At 58.2% G+C, this 21,774-nt stretch overlaps 3 protein-coding genes across 54 annotated transcripts in view; 1 reads left to right on the plus strand and 2 right to left on the minus strand.

Annotated features, from left to right (window-relative positions):
• Nucleotides 1-71: 71 nt before the first annotated feature.
• Pex16 (peroxisomal biogenesis factor 16) lies at nt 72-11,122 on the minus strand. 18 transcript variants are annotated; one of them, XM_021264283.2, is made up of 17 exons: nt 11,035-11,122; nt 10,026-10,240; nt 8,165-8,228; nt 7,135-7,562; nt 6,282-6,405; nt 5,891-6,015; nt 5,652-5,687; nt 5,277-5,450; nt 4,808-4,884; nt 4,367-4,500; nt 4,137-4,237; nt 3,522-3,602; nt 3,296-3,445; nt 3,124-3,196; nt 2,856-2,975; nt 628-692; nt 72-251 (listed from the first exon to the last, which is right to left on the minus strand). In XM_021264283.2, the coding sequence occupies exons 4-17, from the start codon at nt 7,217-7,219 to the stop codon at nt 193-195; spliced, it is 1,404 nt and encodes a 467-aa protein (XP_021119942.1). In that variant the 5' UTR covers nt 7,220-7,562; nt 8,165-8,228; nt 10,026-10,240; nt 11,035-11,122; the 3' UTR covers nt 72-192. The 18 variants fall into 18 exon arrangements, with proteins under 18 accessions (XP_021119942.1, XP_087061824.1, XP_087061825.1 ...); XM_087205698.1 differs by lacking the exon at nt 5,277-5,450 and having other exon boundaries at nt 7,135-7,314; XM_087205699.1 differs by lacking the exon at nt 5,277-5,450 and having other exon boundaries at nt 6,282-6,327.
• Large2 (LARGE xylosyl- and glucuronyltransferase 2) lies at nt 11,015-16,448 on the plus strand. 4 transcript variants are annotated; one of them, XM_004851939.4, is made up of 13 exons: nt 11,015-11,537; nt 11,738-11,820; nt 12,147-12,270; nt 12,430-12,601; nt 12,696-12,800; nt 13,379-13,491; nt 13,567-13,692; nt 13,812-13,967; nt 14,119-14,279; nt 14,613-14,891; nt 15,152-15,301; nt 15,396-15,591; nt 15,761-16,448. In XM_004851939.4, exons 1-13 carry the CDS (start codon nt 11,328-11,330, stop codon nt 15,968-15,970), a joined length of 2,085 nt encoding a protein of 694 aa, XP_004851996.1. In that variant the 5' UTR covers nt 11,015-11,327; the 3' UTR covers nt 15,971-16,448. The 4 variants fall into 4 exon arrangements, with proteins under 4 accessions (XP_004851996.1, XP_012930262.1, XP_021119912.2 ...); XM_013074808.3 differs by having other exon boundaries at nt 15,475-15,591; nt 15,761-16,007; XM_021264253.2 differs by having other exon boundaries at nt 14,613-15,301.
• Phf21a (PHD finger protein 21A) overlaps nt 16,396-21,774 on the minus strand; it is a 196,278-nt gene continuing 190,899 nt past the window's right edge. For all 32 annotated transcript variants that reach the window (XM_087205678.1, XM_087205690.1, XM_087205683.1 and 29 more), the window contains one exon: nt 16,396-21,110. In XM_087205678.1, the coding sequence (XP_087061804.1) occupies nt 20,853-21,110 (258 nt within the window). In that variant the 3' untranslated portion in view covers nt 16,396-20,852. The remainder of the gene's footprint in view (nt 21,111-21,774) is intronic.

Genomic DNA, 21,774 nt, shown 5'->3' on the forward strand with positions numbered 1-21,774 from the left:
AGCCAGCTACGTGGACGGCCTGGGTGGCGGGGGACCCTGGGCGCTGGGCGTGGAGAGGCCACAGGCCTGGACACTGCCAGTCAGTTTTATTAGGGAACAGGGGCCCGGGGCACCACAGGCTGAGGAGGGCCCTGCCCAGAGCAGCCGCCCGCACCCCACCCCTCCCCTCCCGGCTGCCCACTCCAGGATGTGTCAGCCCCAGTTGTAGAAGTAAATCTTCTGCCAGGTAGGCAAGTAATCCATGAGCGGCTCTGAAACCAAAGGGCGGGCGACTCAGGGTCTAAGCAGGGACTCCTCAGCCCCACACAGCTGCACCCCCAGCAGGGCAGAACCTCCCCTCCATCCTAGGGCGGTGGCACAGGCAGAGCCTCTGTGCCCAAGCACAGAAAGGGCCCTTGCCTCCTGTCCTCCACCCAGGTGACAGGGCTTCCAGGGGCCTGGGCAGGAGGAAGGCTCACAGCCCATGTGGTCTCAGCACCCCACCCATGGGACACCCCCCTTCCACCCCCCCCCCAGCTGTCATCCACTCAACCTGACAGCAAACTCCCCACAAAGAGTGGGCAGGCAGGGAGCCAGGCTACGCACACGCTCAGGGACACCCCAGAAGCACCAGCCGTGCCCACTCACTCGCCACCAGGCTGCCGCCGGGGATGTGGTCTGCCAGCAGCTGGAGCAGGAAGAGGATCCTGGCCCTGGACAGAGGAGAGACATGGGCCAGCTGAGGGGCAGGAACCTGCCTGAGGAGCCGAAGCCTTCACCTGCCAGGTGTGGCGGCACATGCCTGTCATCCCAGCACTCAGGAGGCCAAGGCAGGAAGACTTCCTCGAGTTTAAGGCCAGCCTGAACTACACAGTGAGACCCTGTCTCAACGAAACAAAACAAAAAAGAAACTGAAACAGAAATGAGATATAACATTTAGGGTTAGGGTGTGGCTCTGTGATACAGTTTGACTGCCATGCCCAGGGCACCGATCCCCAGCACTGCAAGTCATGTTTTAAAATAATATTTGTCAAATATTTACTACTAACATTTATCCAGCAGGACCGTGTGTCACTTATGCTCTGCAACAACCCCAACCCTGTGGGGAAGGTACTACCATCATCTCCATTTTACTGATAAGAAACTGAGGCACAGAGAGGTCAAGTAAGCTGTCCAAGGCCACACAGGCAGGGACTATGGTGTGGGCCATGAGGGGACAGACGCCTCCTCCCAGCAGCCTGCAGCTAGGCCCCATCCTCTGGGGAAACAGGAACTTCTCTGTCTGGTCCCCAGGGCCTGCTCCATTCAGGCCCCACTCCATTCAGGCCCCACTCTGGGGGGGCCCAGGATGGTCAGGCTAGGAGAGACGGGCCAAACCCCAGGCCTTGCACCCCGGGGAGCCACCCTGCAATCACCGTGTCTGAGAACCTGAGACACCTGGGGTAAAGTGGAGGCAAACGCACATGTGTGTGGGGAAGACCATCTGGGTAAGTCTCGGTGAGACAAGGTCCTGCTATGTGGTCCAGGCTGGTCTTGAACTCGTGGTGATCTGCCTGCCTCAGCCTCTCGGTGCTAGAATTACAGACATGCACTATCACGCCTGGCTGAACTTTCAATCTTAGCTAAAAATGGCAGAACTGTCAGGCAAAGTTATTTTCAGTAAGGTAGTGTTAAATATGACACACGCTTGCTTTCTCCTGTCTCAGGAAAAAATAGAGGTTGGCTGGCCATCATATGCAGTGAACTCCACTTAAATTCCCAGTTTTGTTTTTTTTTTGGTACCGGGGATCCAACTTGGGACCTTGGGACCTTGTGCTTGCAAGGCAGGCATCCAAACCAGTGAGCTAAATTCCCGGCCCTAAATTTCCAGGTTTAAGTAATGAATTTAGCCAGGTGTGGTGGTGCACGCCTGTAATCCCAGCACTCTGGAGGCTGAGGCAGGATAATGGCCTTGAGTTCAAGGCCAGCTGGGACTACATAGTGAAACAGAGAGAGGGTGGGGGGAGGGGAGGGAGGGGAAGGGGAGAGAGGGAGAGAGGGAGGGAGGGAGAAAGGGAGAGGGGGAGAGGGGGAGAGGGGGGAGGGGGAGAGGGGAGAGGGGAGAGGAGGGGGAGGGGGGGAGGGGGGGAGAGGGGGAGAGAGGGAGAGGGGAGGGGGGGGAGGGAGGGGGAGAGGGGGAGAGGGGGAGGGAGGGAGAGAGGGAGAGGAGAGGGGAGGGAGAGAGGGAGAGAGAGGAGAGAGAGAGAGAGGAGAGGGAGAGAGGGAGAGAGAGGGAGAGAGGGAGAGGGAGGGAGGGAGGGAGAGAGAGGGAGAGAGGGAGAGAGAGGAGAGAGAGGGAGAGAGAGGGAGAGAGAGGGAGAGAGGGAGAGAGAGAGGGAGGGAGGGAGGGAGAGAGAGAGAGAGGGAGAGAGAGGGAGAGAGAGGGAGAGAGAGGGAGAGGGACGGAGAGGGAGGGAGAGAGGGAGAGGGGAAGAGAGGGGGAGAGAGAGGGAGAGGGGGGAGAGAGAGGGAGAGAGGGAGAGGGGGGAGAGAGAGAATGATGGATCTGGGATCCAGCCCTCTTTAGTCTGCCCTGACCGCTCTGAACCCCAAGTGCCCCCTCCGAGACATGGAGAAAACCCAGACTACTTGGCAGAAAGATGGAGAAAGGGCTGGAGAGCCTGCAGCTGCCACTGACTGCACGCTTCATGGCAGTGCCCTGGGCCCTGCCCCTGTGTGTCTCCTGCCACCAAGTGTTCAGGCTCACAGGGCTGACGGCCGGCCCGGAGAGCTCTGGGGACAGGCAGGGCCGCAGGGAGAAAGGGAAGGTGCCAATGAGGGTGGAGGACCGGCACCTGCGGGGGCTGGGCCAGGCTGCTGAGGAGGGGGCTCCTTACTCAGAGAAGCGGTCGTAGAATGGGGAGCGCAGCAGGTAGTATAGCAGCAGGATGGTCCGCCGCCGCAGCTCCAGCCGCTCCCTCCGTGTCAGGGCCTTCTTGTCACTCAGGAGGCTGAGGCTAGGATGGGAGAAGACGCAGTCAGGGCCAGGGGCTGATCGGTCATGGTTGGGGGCCATAGAGGCAGCCACAGGAGAAGCAGGGAGCGCTGCCCACCCAACTGAGGCGGGGCCTGAAGCATGAAGCCCTCAGTTGGGCCCAGGCTCACCTGGTCACGTCCAAGACACCAGACAGGAGCCAGGGTGTCCACGACCGCTGACCCCAGAGGCCTAGACTGAGCACTGACGGCCAAGGTGTCAAGGATGTCTCCAGCATGGGCCCGGCCTGCCTCACCCCCACCTGCCCAGCTATGGTGCCAGCCCAGCCCAGACCAAGGATACGGTGCAGCAGAGGCCGTGCTATGTACAAGGACTCTGCGATGGTCTCCTGCAGCCCCAGGGGCGTGGGGGGGATGCTCAGCTCTTCCTGCCGCTGCGGCCGAGCCACGCACTGCTGGGGGGCTCCCCAGTGCCTGGAGTGCAGGGTCGGAGCTGGGACACAGAGGTGGTGGATGAGTGAGGGGCCAGGGAAGGGAGATGGCACCTCAGCAACGAGGGGCCCACTTACTGTTCTGAAGGGTGCGCACCACTCGGTTTGACCGCTTTCCCACATAGGACTGCTCCTGGTCACTCCGGCTGGGGTCACCATCTAGCAGGGACAGACAGAGGCCACCCTGTTAGAGGAACACACTTCCAGCACAGCCTGAAAAGAACACGTATGTGGCGAATGCTCAGTGGCCACGGCTGTGTGTGCACCGGACCTGCCAGAGGGAGCATCTAAAAACCTCCCTGGCGTGGGGAGGGACCAGTGTCCCCTGTGACCAGAGCAAGCCAAGAACCCAGGCTTCCCAGGGCCCGAAGGCAAGGAGGGCCCAGGCCAGCCATGTGCATGGGGACCACAGCAGACCAGAAGCCACATCCCCTGAACCCGTTTTCTCTGTGCCTGCTGCAGGTGAGCAGAGAGGCTGGGGCTGACAGGCAGTGTGGCCACAGCCGAGGGGACAGAGCTGCTGGTGCTCTGGGCCTGTGGCTTGTGATACAGAACAAGTACAGAGATGAGGTTGGTCCCCAACCTAATCTTTTTCTTCTCTGTGGAATGCAGGATATAGGGTGATGGGGCAAATGTACTACAACAAGGTATTCACGATGGTCAGCCCCACTCCAGAGCAAGAAAGCGACTTACCTGGGGGCTGTGCCTGGGTCTCCCTGTCCAGGGGAACAATGGGGGGTGAGGTCTGGAGGCCAGCCTTGAACCAGAGCAGCAGGAACATTCTCAGGACAGCCCTGGGAAGGGGTACAGCACGGCTAGGGGAGGTGGCTGGCAAGCGCGGGGCAGAGGTACCCTGCTGAGCACCCTCCTTACAGCCAGCGGGGCCAGTCCACCCCAGTCTTGCCCTGCACAGCCCGACCTACTTGGCCAGCTGGATGAGGGCGATGACAAGCCAGCGGCCCACTTCGCCCCACACCTTGGCAGCCCCCATCTCCACGAACACCTCCACGCACTCCAGCACGCTCAGCCATGTCAGCAACTTCTGCTGGGTCAGCGACTGAAAGAATCCCAGGCCAAGAGGTCAGGGAGCTCCTAGGCCAGAAGATGTGGATTTTCCCCTTCCTGGCCTAGGCGGTATGGCTTAGATAAAATGCCAACTCCACCACCAACAGGCTGGGTACCCTGGGACAGGCTCCTGCACCTACTGGAAACTGTCTTCACCCAAGATGGGGACACTGACACTTGGTTTGAGGCACATCTCTCTTGGAGGCCAGAAATGCCCTGCACGTATGGGCTGCTTATTACTATGTTGTTCCGTGTCCCTGGGCTTCCCACCCTCGGCTGACCACAGGCAACATCCTCACCACGGGCAACTTCTTCCGAAGTTCCTTCCGAAGGATCCCGTCATTGAGCAGCACAAGCAGGTTGGAGGCTGAGTACACTGAGGGGCAGAGGCTGGCTTTCAGAGGTGGCCCTGTGGCCTCCACCCCTCACCTTCTCCCCAGAGCTCCACGGATCACCTGTAGTGCTGTGTTCAGCCACCCACAGGTTATGTGGAAACCAACCTGTCTCTCTACCCACTTCCTCGGGGCTCCACTCCCCAGTATGACCTGGACTCATAGACAAGATGGGTTGATCAGCGACCAACTGTCTTCTCCCCTGCCCCCTTCTCACCAGCCACCCAGCTGCTCAGAAGCCCCATCACACTCCCAAGAGCCACACGTGTGGCTCCACCTCCTCACCTGTTCCCTCAGCAGCCTATCCCTGAAAGCTTATGCTATCTCCACCTTTCAAAACCCAGCTCCTTTTGGGACTGCCATCTCCAATACTCACTGGGCAAACACTTCTGTGGCAATTCCAGTTTGAGAAACAAAACTCTGGGAGATCGGGATTTGAATCCTGGTTCTGCCGCCATCTGTGGCTGTTCCCTAACCTCACTGAACTTCTGTTCCCTCTGCTGGGCAGCGAACACAACGGTGCCCACCTCATTCGTGTAGGTAGAGTAAGCTGGCATGGGCAGGAAAGGCACTTAAACCACTGAAGTCCTCAGACCGGTCTCCCAACTATGGGGACACCGAGGGCCCTGGACCGTGGCCACTCACAGCACAGAGTAATCTAACCGGCAGCCCTGGACCTCGAAGCAATGTGGTCACCCCTGTGGTCACCCCAAGCCCAGATCAGCCCGCGCCGCCCCAGAGCCCAGCTCACCCAGTTCTGACAGCTCATGCGAATCGGAGAAGCGACCTAAAGAAAGTAAAGGAGGCGTCGGTGAGCATTTGCCTCAAACCTGGAGCTTCGGTTTCCCGGACTCCCCTCCCTACTCCCCACGGAAACCTGGACGGGACTTCTCCAGCACAGCGATCACTACCCTGAGGCCGCAGGGAAAGGGGGCCACAGGGATCATAGATCAGGGCCCCGCAGAAATAGGTCAAAGGTCAGGATGGCACCTGCCAGCAGGTAACTGAGGCCTCGCACCGCCGTCTCCAGCTGCGCCGTGGCGGCCGGGTGACGAGTCACGTACTCCTGGTAGCGGAGGCCCAAGAGCCGCAGCTTCTCCATCCCACGCTGGGCACTGGCAAACCCACGGACCGACTGTGCGACGGGCTGCGGCACCCCGCTTCCTGCGCCCTCCTTCCTGCTTCCGGTCCTAGGCCCGCCTCTCGGTTGCTTAACTTCTGCGGCTCCTGTTGCTGAGCGGGCCGCCACTGGAGCAGCGCTTAGCAACTGCGGGCCTAATCCCGCCCTCCCAGCTCTTTCAAGTCATTGGCTGACACGGCCCCCGCCCCCGGCCCTCCCGAAGCCATCTGGCCCGGCTCATAGCCCTACTTGGTTGGTTACCTTTGCGCCTGCGCAGTTAGAGCCCAGGGAGAAGCTCCGCGGTAGTCTGAGCAGTTCATTCCAGAGAAAGGAAAACGAGCCCTGAGTCTTTCCAATAGAGCGCCGAGACGCTCGAACGGGAGGCCTGATTTACAGGATTTAGGAAGTAGCGCGCGGAAAAGAGCTTCGATCAGACTTGGGGAGGTGCAGGGAATCGGGCTGTGAATCAGTAGGTGCACGTTTGGCCAGCTGGCCCCGACTCCAGTCCCCTACAAGAGGTAGTGCTGGGGAAACTGAGGCAGCGAAGGGGCCAGCCTCTCAGCGCAGTAGCATGTCTTTAGTCGGCAGATTTAACGCTCTGCCTTCGGTCTCAGCTCCCTCAAGGACTACGACCCCAAGAGGGGGCACCTGGACTCCCACCTCCGCGGAGAAAACACTGTTCTCTCCCTGGGGTGACCTTGGGTTTCCCATCTGTAAAATGGTTCAACGGTCCTTGAACCGGGATCACTCTGAGCGCTTTCAAGCCCTCGGATGCACCTCCAAAGAATGGGGTCAGCGCCCGAGGCATCCCTTCCCAAACCCGAGGGGTTAGGACATCGCTATGGGGAGGCAACTGATTGGCTGTGGGGAAGGAGGCGTGGCAGGGCTACGCCACTGGGGACGCGGCCCGCGGATTTGTGATACCTTGGGAATAGAAATAGATTATTTTACCTAATCTCCATTGGGTTTTACCTCCAGACAGGAAGGGTCTGCTTGAGAACTCCCAGCCTTGATTCGAATGCTGGACTAGTCCGAACGCAGTCTAGGCGTTTTTACCCCCCGCACCCGCGCTTAGTTTTTTTCTGTATCACGTGGAGAATTGGAGCTGCCTTACCTGTCCACTCCAAGGAAGACCGAGTTCGGAGAGCTGGTCCCCGGAGAGGTAGAGGTCCTGATTCAGAGAAGGCGTCCGTGGGCATCGTGGAGATTTCTCGCCATTACCTGGCTGTCACGCTTCTCTTGGTAAATTTGCCAGGTTGGCGGAACGCTTGTCCTCAGATGGGGAATGAGAGGCCTGAGTGGCAGGCCAAGGCATTAAAGGCAGGGGCTGGTGGCAGTGCCCTCTAGTTGACTCCCCAGAGCCCAGCAGGAGCCGTGACAAGAGGCTGCTCCTCGATCCTGAAGCAGGTAGCAAATGGGTTAGGACGTGGACTTGGGTGTTGGGCAGGGAGTGCCTCTTTCTCTCTTCCGCTTCCTTCTCTCGTGGTCTTAAAGAACAGCAAGGGTGAGTCCTCAGCACTCCCAGGCTGGCAGTCCTGAGCTCTGAGGAGTGGAGGGACACAGAGGAAAGAGCCCAACCCAGGTACAGAATGTGTGGCACCCTGGCTTTGGAGCCTGCTTTCTCTCCTTTCCCCAGGGAGGCAGGCACGGACCCCACCAGGTGGGGAGCAGCAGGGCTGCCTGAATTTCCTCTCCAGACCTTGGTCTTCATGGGCCCCAGAGACCAGGAGCAGCGATCAGTGCCCAGGGATAGATAGGGCAGGGCGGCCCCTTCCTGCTGGACCCCTGGCTAGACCTGGTTTCAGGCAGGCTGAGCTGGATCCTCATCCCCTCAGGCCACCCCAAATCACAGGGAAGAGACACAGACTAGTCCAACAAGCACAGATGAGGACAATGGAGGCCCAGAGAGGGGGCCTGCCTGCCCCAAGGTCACACAGCAAAGTCCTAGCAGGGCTGAGCCAAACTGGCTCTGAGGCCGAGGACCAGGGCTCTTTCATATGCCCGGACTTGTGTCCCTCTCCCTGAGCATGTGCCCAGGGCACCCTTAGGAGGTAGCCGGTAAGCCCTTCCTTTTGCCCTGGGGGCTGAGGTTGAGTGAGGGGAGGGGGGGACCTTTGGGGGACAAATGCAGATGAGGATCTTACCTCATTCATGGGGTAGACAGTAGATTCGCTGACACCCATCACAGAAAAAATTTTCAGGATGCCTCTGTAAGAGGAATTAGGAGGGTTTACTGGGCAAAATGAAAGAAGGACACAGATTGAATAGAGTGTGGGCTGTGGAGAAATAGGGGCAGTACGGTGTGGGGCTGGGTATATTAGTGTGTTTTGGGGCCCGAAATCTGTGCAGTTGTGAATCTATAGAAAGTATGGATTAATTGCCAAGCATGGTGGCACACATCTGTAATCCTAGCACTTGGGAGGCTGAGGCAGGAGGATCACCAAGAGTACCAGGCCACCCTTGGGCTACACAGTGAGTTCAGGGCCAGCCTGAAAGACACAGTGAGACCCCTCAAAACAACAAAACAGAAAAAAGAAGAGAGAGTCTGGCGCAATTTACTGGAGAAGGGCAGTGGCCCATTCTGCAGGTGATAGTAATGGCTCAATCACAAGTGAAAATCCTATTTTACAGGTGGAACATGATGGCCCATCCCCAGATGGAAGGTCCATTGTACACGAGAAAGTCACAGCCCAATCTATTCCGTTTTTTTAAGACTTAAGAATTTAAGGAAGAGGGCCAGGATGTAGTTCAGTGGCATCTTGCCTGCCTTGCAAGCCCGAGGTCCTGAGTTTGATTTCTGGTACTAAAGGGGGGGGGGGCGGATTTAGGGAAGGATAGGCAGGTCTGATGACAGGGCAGGCCTGTAATCCCAGCACTTAGGAGGCTGAGGCAGAAGGCTCACCACAAGTTCGAGGCCAGCCTAGGCTACACGGTGAGTTCAAGGCCAGCCTGTATTACATAGCAAGACCCTGCCTCCAATAAACAATAAATAAATAGAATTTAAGGAAGGAGTAACCTGGAAGGGAAAAAAGTTGTAAGTGGCAAGTTTTTTTGTTTTGTTTTTGTTTTTGCAGGGCTGGAGAATGAGCACAGGGTCTTCCCACTGAGCTACATCTCCAGCACCCCCACCCTTTATTTTGAGACAGGGGCCTTGCTAAATAACTAAGTTGCCCAGGCTGGGCTTGAGTTTGTGATTCTCCTGCCTGACCTCCCAAAGTTGTGGGATTACAGGCAGCTCGAAATTGTACTTAAAAAAACAAGCAAAAAACAACTGCATTTTATAGCTAGTCATAGTCATCCAGGCCTGTAATCCTAGCACTCTGGGAGGCTGAGGCGAGAGGCTCTCCAGTTTGAGCCCAGCCTGGGCAACTTAGCAACAGTGAGATCCTGTCTCAAAAAAAATTTTTTTTTTGGTACCAGGGATCGAACTTGGGTCCTTGCGCTTGGGAGGCAGGCAGTGGAACCACTGAGCTAAATCCCTGGCCCCCTGTCTCAAAATTTTAAAACAACTTTTAAAAGGCCTGGGGCTGTAGCTCAGTTCAAAGGGCCTGGGTTTAATCTCCAGTATAAAGTGCAATTTAAAAAATATGACTTTCCTTGTCTCCGCTCTACTATTATTTCTTCAGTCCTACCTGATGACCACAGTAGATCTGCAGACTCCAGGGTCCCCCCCCAATTCCCCCATCCCTGTGTGCAAGACTTCTCTTGGGCTCTGCCTGTTCCCCCCCACCTGCTCCCCACAAAAGGCCTCTGGTTGGGTGGGAGGAGTCTTCCACCCTCACCCCAGGTACAGGGTCAGGAGCTGGAATTCCAAGCTCCGGATGCCTGGGCAGCTGTGCATTCCCTCATCTTCCCTCCTTTCCCAGATGTACAGGGACTTACCGTCAGTCTCCATAGCAACCATTACCCCTGGCCTCCAGAGGCCCAAAGTGTGACCACCACCCCACCCCACCCCCAGGGACAGGCTTCCTGGCCTCGAAAAGGAGGAGCACATCTCAGACTGACCTGGTTTCTTCTCGGGGGTTGGCCTCAGTCTGTACAGTCCAACGCTGGGCTGAGGGACCCCGGGGAGTCCTTTGCAGGTCTCAGGAGGCCTAGTGGAGTCCACCGAGGGCAGGTTCTCATTCCCACCTACTTTCCACGCATACCGAGTACTTGGTATGTGTAGACCCAGCACAGGCCGGGACAGACAGGAGCCAGTCCCTTGAGCAGCTTGTATTCTAGGAGGGAGAGAGACATAAACCAGCAGACAACTTCAACTTTCCACAGAAGCTGGGAGGAAAATAAAGGGCGAGGATGTGTACTCCAGGAAGAGATGTCAAGGGCAAGTCCCAGGGCAGGGACCCGTGTGGATCGTGGAGGTAGAGCCAGAAAGGTCCTCCTGCAGCCCGGGCCTGGGGAAGGAGCAATAGAGGGGCTGCCCTGGACTGGGAGAGGCAGAGGGGTTTCCATCTAACAGGGCACCCAGACTCTGGGGAATCAAGCCTTTGTCCTCTGCCGTGGAAGTTAACCTAGAAGAGGCTCATCAAACCCCCGCACGGGCCTGGCACGCAGGACCCACTCAATTACAAGGAGGTGCGGGGCCAGGGACCTGGCGGGGGTCGGCTTTGGGGTGGTGGACGAGAGGAAACAGAGAGGGAAGCCGCACAATCAGGACGCTCCAGAGAGGCGTAGGGGATCCGGGCGGCCTCACCAGCTCCCGGGCCGGAGGTGGCCTTCAAAAAGGCACCTTGTTCCGGCTGCCCCAGGCCAGGGCTGGGCCTCCCGGCCACCTAGACACCTCGTGAGGAGAAGGCGGTGGCCCTAGGTGCTCAGCGCCTGGGGCAGGTCGGGGCAAGTCCGACCTCCGCCGACATTCCAGCCCCTGCCCCTTCCCCCGACCCAGGCCGCGCTCAGGCTGTGCCTTTGATCCCAAGCCGGAGGTCCCCTCCCGGGCGGAGGAGATGGGGAGTAGCGCAAGCTCCGGGCAGGTGGCGGGGACCTGGCCTTCCAGGGGGGCTCCCCGCAGTCCCACCTTCCGGGGGCTCCGCGTTCCCGTCCCGGCGCGGGCGGGGCCCGGGGTCCCCCCCCCCTTCGGGGCTGAGGGGCGGAGGTGAAACCTGAGCCCAGGTCGGGGGCGGGGCCGGCCCGCGCCTCCCGCTGCCCTGCACCGGGCCGGGGCGCACTGGGCCAGGCTGGGCGCCGAGCAGGTGAGGTAGCTCTGCGTTCAGGGCCATCCCACGACCAGCTAACCTCGTCCTGGTCCGCAGCCCGCGATGAGGCCCGCAGCTCCGGGCCGCGCCCCGCCCTGAGCGCCCCGCGACGGCCATGCTGCCCCGAGGGCGCTCCCGGGCGCTGGGGGCCGCCGTGCTGCTCCTCGGGCTGCTCCTCCTGGTCGGGCTCTTTCTGCTTGGTGGGGACCCGTGGGCTGAGGACGTGGGGGGCTCCTGCTGCCATCCCACGCCGCCTGAACTCCCAGACGGGCGGCCTTCTAGGCCCGCCTCGCGCGATGGAGCCTCTCGCCCGCCCAGGTGCCAGGTAGGTACCATCTGGACACCAGTGGGGCCTCCTGCAGTGCGCTTTCCTCTGCCCCGGCCTCAGTTTCCTCTTCCCTCTGGACACTCACACTGGTCCCTAGCGCAGACGTCAGGCGGGGTCACCCTGGTCCGGGCCGGGCCAGTTCAGCCTGGCGGTGCAGTGGGGGCGGAGGCTGCTGCTAACCTGGGTCCCCTCCCCAGCTGCTGCACGTGGCCATCGTGTGCGCAGGACTCAACTCCAGCCGAGAGGTCGTCACCCTGGTGAAGTCCATGCTCTTCTACAGGTACAGCCAGGTGTCGGCAGGGCAAGCCTATAGAGGGCAGAGGACAAAGTCTTGGCAGGGTACCTCTCCCAGAGCTTCAGCTTCCACAGGTGGAAGTCTCCTCACTGCCAAGAGCTCTCTGGCCCAGCCGGGGGTGTTCTCACCGCAGCCCCAGGAAGGAGAGGACCCTGCCCAGGTCACAGAGGAGGAAACTGAAGCCCTGGGAGCAGTATCCCGCCAAGACTTTGAAGCCAAGCTCCTGGCCGCCGCATCGGTACCCCTTGGGGTGAGGCTCACCCCACCTTCCTGCAGGGGCTTCTCAGGCTTCCTCTCTGTCTACCTGAAAGGAAAAACCCGCTGCACCTGCACCTGGTGACCGATGCAGTGGCCAGGAGCATCCTGGAGATGCTCTTCCGCACGTGGATGGTGCCAGCCCTCGGGGTCAGCTTCTACGATGCCGACCAGCTCAAGGCAGGAGCCCCTCCCTCACGCTGCCCTGCGGGGTGGGAGAGGGGAGCTCCGGCCTGGCTTCCACACCTCCTGATGCTCAGATCCTTCACCCTTTGTTCCCCACCACATCACCCTGAGCCCCTTCCCCACCAGCTCACACCCCGCCCTTCCCACCCACAGCCCCACATCTCCTGGATCCCCAACAAGCACTACTCTGGCCTCTATGGGCTAATGAAGCTAGTGCTGCTCAGCGTCCTGCCCCCTGGCCTGGCCCAAGTCATTGTCCTGGACACAGATGTCACCTTTGCTGCCGACATCGCAGAGCTCTGGGCACTCTTTGCTGACTTCTCCGGTGAGAGGCCTGGGTCCCCGCCTTCAACGGCCCCCTTCCTGACTTGCCCCGGTCCCCAGCAGCCTCAGCAGCTCCCTCATGCCCTCCCCCACAGACAAGCAGGTGATCGGGCTCGTGGAGAACCAGAGCGACTGGTACCTGGGCAACCTCTGGAAGAACCACAGGCCCTGGCCTGCCTTGGGTCGGGGATTTAACACAGGTGGGCACAGTGTTGGGGAGAGGCCCGGGGAGTGGGCCACTAAGTCCCAGGGGCCGGGCAGGGCACGTAATGCCAGGCATTCCCCCAGGGAGAATCGTGAGATGGAAAGAACACGGGATAAGCACCGCAAACATCTCAGCCTGTGTGCTGGATGACTGGCCAGCCTGCTTGTTCCCTCTAAGCCTCAGTTTTCTCATCAGTTAAATGGGAATGGTTTCAAAAGCCATGGCATCATTAGGCAATTGTGCTGCACAGAAATCACAGGGTATAGTTGTACAAACTAGATGGGATGGAGCTGGGGGTGGCAGTGCACACCTGCAATTGGGATCTGAGGTGGGAGGATTCCCTCCAGTTTAAAGCCAGCCTGAGCTACACAGTGAGACCCTGTCTCAAAAATACAAAGTACCACAGTCATATGGGACCATTGTATATATGGTTTTTCATTGACTGAAATGTCCTTATACCACTCTGGACTGTACCAGGAAATCAAAACACAGACATTCAGATGACACCTTCATGGCCCCTACCTCCAGGAGCTGGTTTTCCTCGAGGGGGTGACAAGCTCTCCCTGTTGGCAGGTGTGATCTTGCTGTGGCTGGACCGCCTCCGGCACGAGGGCTGGGAGCAGATGTGGCAGCTGACGGCTAGGCGGGAGCTCCTCACCCAGCCTGCCACCTCCCTGGCGGACCAGGTCTGGGAAACCTCGGTAGGGGATGGGCTGGGGCGGCCTGTGTGTTGAGGCGTGATGGCTGTGTCTGCTGCCTAGGACATCTTCAATGCCGTCATCAAGGAGCACCCGGGGCTGGTACAGTCCCTGCCCTGTGTCTGGAATGTTCAGCTCTCAGACCACACGCTGGCCGAGCGTTGCTACTTGGAGGCGGCCGACCTCAAGGTGAGTGGGGTGGGGGTCTGAGCAATGGCAGGGTGGGCAGGGTGAGGAGGATGGGAGGATGGGAGTGGGGACTCCTGCTTCCTGCTCTGTGTCCCTACTGACGCCCTCTTGGGTCCCAGGTGATCCACTGGAACTCACCAAAGAAGCTTCAGGTGAAAAACAAAGATGCAGAATTCTTCCGAAACTTGTATCTGACCTTCCTGGGGTATGACGGAAATCTACTGCGGAGAGAGCTCTTCGGGTGCCCCAGCCAGCCCCCAACTGGGGCTGAGGAGGTGAGAGGGAGCCACCTTCCCTTGCCTTAGGACACCCTGCCCCTCTGCTCTGATGGCTCGAAGGGTTGGCTGGGGCGGACCTGTCACCTGGACATGTCATCCTGTCCCAGCCCTGGCCTTTCTGTCCCTGACCCCCCACCCCCACCCCCAGCTGCAGCACAGCCTGGCCCAACTCGATGAAGAAGATACCTGCTTTGAGTTCCGGCAGCAGCAGCTCACCATGCACCGCGTGCACATCACCTTCCTGCCCCACAAGCCACCACCTCCCCAGCCTCACGATGTCACCCTGGTGGCCCAGCTTTCCATGGACCGGTGAGGGTACTGGGGGCAGCCCTGGGGAGCAGGGCTGGGATTAGGATTTTGGAGAGTTTTGCACCTGGTAGCTGCGGTGGAAGTATTCTAGAAGTGGGACAGTGGAAGGGGAGAGAGCTTGGGCTTCCGAGTCATTTGGATACCTAGAACTGGCCCTCAGCAGTTGTGGGATTCGGACGAGCCCTGATGTCTCATGTCCTGAGTTTTCTCATACCTGGTGGGTTGGGGGATTAAGACTGGCCCAGAAGGCAGGTGCTCATGTCCCTTGGGAGGGTCGTCCGTGCAGGGGAGGTTTTCCTACCCTCCCCAGGCTCACCACCCCCCTCACCCCAGGCTGCAGATGCTCGAAGCCCTGTGCAGGCACTGGCCGGGCCCCATGAGCCTGGCCTTGTACCTCACAGACGCAGAGGCCCAGCAGTTCCTGCATTTCGTCGAGGCCTCGCCGGTGCTGTCTGCCCGGCAGGATGTGGCCTACCACGTGGTGTACCGAGAGGGACCGCTGTACCCTGTCAACCAGCTCCGCAATGTGGCCTTGGCCCAGGCGCTGACGCCTTATGTCTTCCTCAGTGATATTGACTTTCTACCTGCCCACTCCCTCTATGACTACCTCAGGTGGGCCGGGAGGGACGCGTGGCTGCTGCTCTGTGGGGCTGGGTCCTCCGCACCGGGGGCTGTGTCAGGCTCTCTCTGGGCTGCTGAGAGCTGGGGCAGCTGGGATGGCTTCAAACAAAAACAAAAACAAAATCCCAGAACTCCACTGTGCCTTGCTGCACTGGATGCGCCAAGGGTGGCTGTCCTTCGAAAGGAGGTTCGGGACCAACCCCAAAGGCAGAGTCCCTGCTCTGGCCTCCTGTCACTGTACTCCCCCTCAGGGCCTCCATTGAGCAGCTGGGGCTGGGCGGCCTGCGCAAGGCAGCTCTGGTGGTGCCGGCATTCGAGACCCTACGCTACCGCTTCAGCTTCCCCAGGTCCAAGGCTGAGCTGCTGGACTTGCTGGATGCTGGTGCCCTCTACACCTTCAGGTAGGAGGGGCCGCCGTTCTGCTGCTGTCCTCATGCCGGCCCAGCCCCATGGGCACCTGGCCTCAGCCCGGCCCCGCCTGTGCCTGCCATGCAGGTACCATGAGTGGCCCTGGGGTCACGCGCCCACGGACTATGCCCGCTGGCGGGCGGCTCAGGCGCCTTACCGTGTGCAGTGGGCGGCCGACTACGAGCCCTATGTGGTGGTGCCACGCGACTGTCCCCGCTACGACCCTCGCTTTGTGGGCTTCGGCTGGAACAAGGTGGCCCATACCGTGGAGCTGGATGCACAGGTGAGGAGGCAGCTGGGTGCCACCACATCGACCCAAGCTCCCCTGGGCCAGCTCTGTCTCTGCCAGGCAGGCAGCTGTCAGTCTGCCCTTTCCCTCGCCCTTGCTTCGTTCCTGGGCAGGGGTGGAGCAAGTCTGACCCCTAGCACTGCGGCCTCCCCAACCCCTGCAGGAGTACGAGCTCCTGGTGCTGCCCGAGGCCTTCGCCATCCACTTGCCACACACGCCAAGCCTAGACATCTCCCGCTTCCGCTCCAGCCCCACCTATCGTGGCTGCCTGCAGGCCCTCAAGGAGGAGTTCCACCAGGACCTGTCCCGCCGCTATGGGGCAGCTGCCCTCAAATACCTCACTGCCCTGCAACAGCCCCACAGCCCGGCCTGAGCCTCCCCGGGCTGGGCTGGATCTGTGCCACCTCTGTCCTGGCCTCGGCTCACACACTGCCCTCCCACCACCGCAGCTATTTAAGTTATTTAAGGTCTCTGTGGGTGGGCCTGGGGCCTCCCCCTGCTGCTGTGCCACAGCCGGGATCAAGCCTCCCTTTGCCCCAGCTGGTTTGGGGCTGGCCTCCCCATCCTCCACTGCACATTCCTTTTTGATAATTAAAGTTGTAAAGTTATTTTTATATCCCTCCAGGTTGGGGGATCAAGGGCTCTCTAGGGTCAGAAGGCATCAAGGGCCAGGGGAGGTGCCGCCCTTGCTGGAGCCCCGGGTCCCTCGTGGGCAGTGAGACCCAAGGAGGGCAGAGGCTGGAACTGGAGTGCATCTTCCCCCCGCCCTACCCCGGACCCAACACCATGAGGCTGAGAGACTTTATTTGGCTTTATTTAGTAAAATGTTAAAATAAATAAATACAAATTGATCAGCTGCTCTGTATCCCCCCCACCCCCTCAAAATAAAAACCAAACAAAAACAAAAACTTTGAAGCACAAAACTCCAAATACAAGTTCTACCAAGACTGAAATCACAAAGGGCATGGACAAGAGACAGGATTGGGGTCTGGCTGGCTCTCCTGCGCTTGGAGCTTGCTGACCTCTGGCCTGCTCGTCTGGCCCACCTGACTGTGACTCACCCTGGGCTGGGAGCCAGGACCCTGGAGAGAGGTGTGGGGCATGGCCCCGGGGGAGGGCGCAGCCCTGGGGGGAAGTCTCAGGAGGGCGTGCCTGTGGGACTTCGAGCCCTGCCTCCCTGCCAAGAGTTTCTTGTGAGAGCCCTGGCTCTCGGCGGACTCCCACTCTAGTGGGAAGGCCAGAAGAGTTCGCCAGGGGCCACCAACTCCCTGGGAGAGGAGGTGACACGGGGGAGATTGAAGTCAGGGTGAGACTGGGACTCCTGTTTCCTGCCAGGGTGCCCTGCTGAGGGGTGGGGCAAGGTCCCAGTCATTTACACAGAGCAAAGTCGCCTCCATCCAACAAAAGCTATGGGATCTGGAGCGCCCAGGGCCTGGAAGATGTCCCTGGGCCACCATTGGTCCTGCTACCCTAAGCACCTCCTGCCCTTGCAGTGAAAGTCTCCTAAATTCAGCCCTTTAGGTAAGTAAGGACCACATCTAAGAAGGGAGTAAAGGGAAGAGATGATGTTGAGTGTGTGAGCTAGGGTGGTGCTGAGAGCCCAAGGAGGCTCTGACAGCCCCAAGAGTGCCAGAGGTGGCAGACAGGCAGCTGTACCCACAGATGGGGGCCAGGGCTGAGCCCCAAGCGCACCCATTCACAGTGCCCCTGGACCTGAGCCAAGCAGCAACAGGGACAGAGGCGGCCAGTGGGAGGCTCTCCAACCCTGGTAGCGGGCACTAGAGACGCCCCACACAGAGAAGGCCCGCCAGGGACTGCCTCTCACTGGGTCCTGGTCAGGTACCCAGACAGGCATGCCCCCAAGGGCCTGGTAAGAGGGAAATCAGAATCAGATGAGCTTAGTGGGGTGGAGGTGGAGGGGTGAGGCAAGACCCGGCAGGCTCCTTGGAATAAAAAGTTGGAATGACAGCAGCATGACCTTACAGCACCCCCAGCACCTGGGCTGTGGCTGCTCAGTGAGGACATGGGGACTCTCAGTTCATGGCAGAGGAAGTGGAAGGACCTGCAGGCAGGCAGGCAGCAAGAACACAAATGTGCAGATGACACAGGTAGGCACACTTCCCAGCCCCCAAGCAGGGCTGCGCTTGACCTGGGGCAAAAAGGGGATTCGCAGTCCAGGGCCCCCGAAATGACAACAGACCCAGCCTGTCTTACATTTGTGGGTGTCAGAGCAAGAGAAGGAAAGGAGGAAGAGGAGGAGGCAGCTCAGGTGGGGCAGTATCGTGGGCATGTGTCCCAGGGGTTCATAGGCACCCACAGGTCTGATGGGACAGAGCTGAGCTCCTAGCATGGCAGGCCAGTGCAGGACAGGAGATGGCATGGCCGGGGCCCTTGCGTGACAGTGTGGTGGTATCTTAGAATCTGAGCCCAGGATGGAGGCTTGGGGCAGGGCTGCAATTTGTACTCCGCAATAGCTTGCGTCTGAACTTTAGGGAAAATCTGTTCCTTGACTTTAGGTGAGGTCAGAAGGTAGAGGTCAGTGCTCAAAGAAGCAGGCAAAACTGGTCACTTTCTGGCCTGGTCCACAGCCCGTGCCTCCTCTTGGAGAAGAGGCTCCTTTCCTGGAAGGACAGGCACTGTGTGGCAAGCCCCAGCCTATTGGTCCAGACACATCTGCAGAGCGCTCTGAGACAGGCGTTCAGCCTCTGCTGGCCTCTGATCCGCTGCCAATGATTGTCCCAACTAGTCCAGGCATCTCCAAGGCTCCCTGACTAGACATAGCACCTCAGTTTCTGAATGAGAAGAGGGGGCTCCTCTGTTCCCCTCAACCACCCTGGCAGCCAGGACCTGCCTGAGGCCTGTGCGGCCAAACCCAAACCTTCTTTCCACACCTGGCAAGGATGAGCGTGTTTACTCTACAAAGCACCCCTTCTCTGCTGCTCTTGTTTCAGAATCTGTCTTTGTCTCTCTGGGCCTAAATGGGAGAGAGAGGAGCTAAGGGGCCTTTTCTGCCTCACGTAGACTCTGGCCATCACGGGGCCTGGGGTGGGCTTGAGAAGAGATGCTGCAGCGGGGCCACAGGCAGAGCTTCTGCTTCCGTCCCTTCAGCCAGGGACACGCAGTGGACAAAGAGTTGCAGCAAGAACATGCGTCTGACAGGACTTACTTCTCACACGGCATGATAGAGAGACGTTCTGAGCTTTTCAGAACCTGGTTTTCCCAACAAGGAAAGGACACAACAGGCCAAGCCAAGGCAAGCACAGCAATTCTAGCTTATGGTTGCCCAGGAAGCTGCGAGTGGGCGGTGCCCGGAGCCAGCAGGCAGAGAACATGGTGGAGCCTCCGACCTCTCTCCAAAGCAAGACAGTCTCAAGGCCATCCAGCTCTGTCTCAGAGACAAACGTCCCCTCAAGCGCCTCCCTCCTCCTCTGTTCTCTCCAAGCACCAAGGGCTGATGCAGCTAGCCTGCACCACACCCTCCAAGGGGCAGCAAGGGGCCTGGCTGGCCTACCCCTCAGAGGTGCCCCAGGCACTCATAATGCTGGTGGCTGAAAGACAGAGAGCAGCACCAAAGGAAGATCTTATTGAGGCACCAGCCTTTGCTCTAGCGGAAACCGAGGAGACCGCGGGGAGGGCCCTGATACCATGCACACTCCATTTGGACTCAAAAACAGGAGACAGATCCCTAAACCAGGAAGAGAGGGCACTCTGTGAGAAGGGTGGGCGGGGAGCCCATGGCCCTTCCTGGGGACTGGCCCGCTAGTTCAGAGACACAAACACAGCAAAATGTCATCAGGATCAGCAGGTTCTGTGCTAAAAAATTATAACTACACGGCATTTTCTCCAGTTCTGACACCTTTTTAATAGAAATCACTGTTTTTAGGAAACAAATAGCACTTTTGTAATTTTTTTTTACAATGTTTCTTACCTTGATCTTAATTTAAGTAACACTAGGAAGACCTCAGTATCTTTTATTTTCCTTTTTAATTTAAAAAAAAGTTGTTGTTGTTTTTCCCCAGATACAAAGATTTTTGCCCTTGCATAAAAAAACAGTGCCCAAACGATGACACAGGACTCACAAAGACTCACTGACCTCACTGACACTATGATTCCTATTCTACCATGCAAGGTCTTGACTACCCTTAACTGGACTGTCAGCCTGAAAACAGCTTTTCTATTCCTTAGTTTAGTTTTTGTTACCAAAAAAGTAAAATAAACAACAAAATAAAACTTTCTTTAAAGAAAAAAAAGAAAAACAAAAATTGAAAAAAAAAAAAAGGGGAAAGAAGCATCTCCATTCAGTTCACACACACCTGGGTCACGCGCTGCTTTGCTCAGGGCCTTCTCTTCTCATAAATATAGAAAAGGGATGGAGCTTCTTTTCAAGTAAAATTACCAATTTACCTTTTTTCCTTCCTGGACCACACACACCCTTCTTCCCTGCCTCAGGCAAGGCCAGCAAGGCTGCTGGCCTCGGTTTCCAGGGACTGAGGGGCTGGCGGTCTGGGGGTGCGTGACTCACCAAGAAGGGGAGAAGGGGAGGCGGAGGGAGGCCTGGAAGGTGGCGGGCACCAGGCAAGAGTGGAGCTGGGGAGGAGAAGCTGGTGCCTTCCCGGTGTCCCTCTCGAAATGGCCCCTCCTGATAACAGAATACTGCTTAGGGATATATTTCCCACCCAAGATCCCGCCCCGGCCCGGCCCGCCCTGCCCCTCTTCTGGGCACTGGGGTTGGTTAAATCTCGATTTCTTTTTTTTCCTTTTTTTGGTTTGATAGTAGTGAAAGTTTAGAAACAGGAAAGCCCACACACTCTTTGGACTTGTCTTCTCTACCTAGACAAACGGCTCGGCAAATAAGGATCTGAAACCTGCTCTCCTCCCTCCGCCCGTCCCTGCTCCCCACCCAACAAAACAAAAACAAACCCATCGTGGCTGTGGAGGCTGCTGCAGGCACACACTGGTGTATAATAGAGAGAGTAAATATATTATTTCACTTGGCATGGTGCTGGCAAAGAACCTCCAGCTGGCACTATTTCATGTAACATGGTCCAATCTTTGCATGTACACACAGAATAAGAAGGATCAATTGGCAAACTCGGGTGCCACCTGGCACAAGCATCTTCTCTCTCTCTGGAACCAAAGAACCAAAAGAATTCTGTACTTTCCAGAAGCGATCCGGCTTTGCTTTTCTAGAGTCTTCAGTGTTTCGTTCACTCTCCTTGCCGCCGGGATCCCGTGGCTTCTTCTCGAGGGGTCTGTTATTTAGTCTCTTCCCCTGGGTTACAGTTCGCTGTGCAGCTCTGGGAGGACGGGGACGGGGCGGGTGTGGAGGCGGTGGCGCTGGCAGGGGGCGTGCAGTCCGGGCCATTGGAGATGGCCCCCACAGTGGCCTCAGAGTCTACAGGTTTGGAGAGGTCGATGCCGTGGATGAGGCGGATTAGCTGTTTTACTTTCTCCAAGGAGCTGTGCATCTCCTTCTGCCGGGCTAGGATGGTGTTCTTCATTTCCATGCATTTCTGCAGCAAATGAGAAGGCGGGCCTCTGAGCAGCCAGCTTTTCTAAAGGCCTGGCAGCCTCACAGAGGAGCAGCCTCTGCCCCATAAAAGAGCCCTGTGGGCCAGTGTGCAGCCCCCAGAACTTGCTTGGTTCCACCTGGAGTGGTGGCTACTTCCTAAGCAAAGGGAGCCCCCAAGGGGCAAGAGAGGGCACAAGCGAATGGCTTAAAAGCCAATTCTATTGGACACTAGCAATTAAAACCAAACTTGCATGGGCTGGGGATTTAGCTCAGTGGTTTTGCCGCCTGCTACGCAAGCACAAGGACCTGAGTTCAATCCCTGGTACCCCCCCAAAAAAAAAACAAAAGCCAAACTTTCATAACCACTGTAAAACTATGCGATAAAAGTCACTTAAAAACTTCCCACAGCTGCCCTGACGCTGGCTGGAGCGGGCACGGTGTGCTCTGCCACACTAACAGGTGGCTCTGAGGACCGCACTGAGCTCTGGGTAGAAAACTAGCTAGGCAAATGACATATGGGTTGAAGCTGAAGGCCTTGGGGAAATCACTCAGTCCCTAAGAGCTTAGCGACAGGGCTTGGGAAGGGCCCGAGAGGTTTTGGGGACTGTGGCCCCACAGCTGCTGGCGCCTGCTCCACGAAGGGAGAGAGGTATTAAATCTGCATG

This window comes from Heterocephalus glaber, unplaced genomic scaffold, assembly GCF_053883595.1.
Source record: "Heterocephalus glaber isolate CG9 unplaced genomic scaffold, H.glaber_assembly_v1.0 deba00000594, whole genome shotgun sequence".
Taxonomy (NCBI): Eukaryota; Metazoa; Chordata; class Mammalia; order Rodentia; family Bathyergidae; genus Heterocephalus; species Heterocephalus glaber.

Bases quoted from the DNA above. Each gene is read 5' to 3' on its own strand.
- Pex16 (XM_021264281.2), bottom strand. From the start codon at position 7,219: ATGCCCACGGACGCCTTCTCTGAATCAGGACCTCTACCTCTCCGGGGA. The intron at 6,016-6,281 runs GTAACCAACCAA...TGGGTTTGCCAG, and splicing joins CTAACTGCGCAGGCGCAAAG to TGCCCAGCGTGGGATGGAGA. The intron at 5,688-5,890 runs GTGCCATCCTGA...TACTTTCTTTAG, and splicing joins CCTCAGTTACCTGCTGGCAG to GTCGCTTCTCCGATTCGCAT.
- Large2 (XM_021264252.2), top strand. From the start codon at position 11,328: ATGCTGCCCCGAGGGCGCTCCCGGGCGCTGGGGGCCGCCGTGCTGCTC. The intron at 13,492-13,566 runs GTCTGGGAAACC...TCTGCTGCCTAG, and splicing joins CCACCTCCCTGGCGGACCAG to GACATCTTCAATGCCGTCAT. The intron at 13,968-14,118 runs GTGAGAGGGAGC...CCCCACCCCCAG, and splicing joins CCCCAACTGGGGCTGAGGAG to CTGCAGCACAGCCTGGCCCA.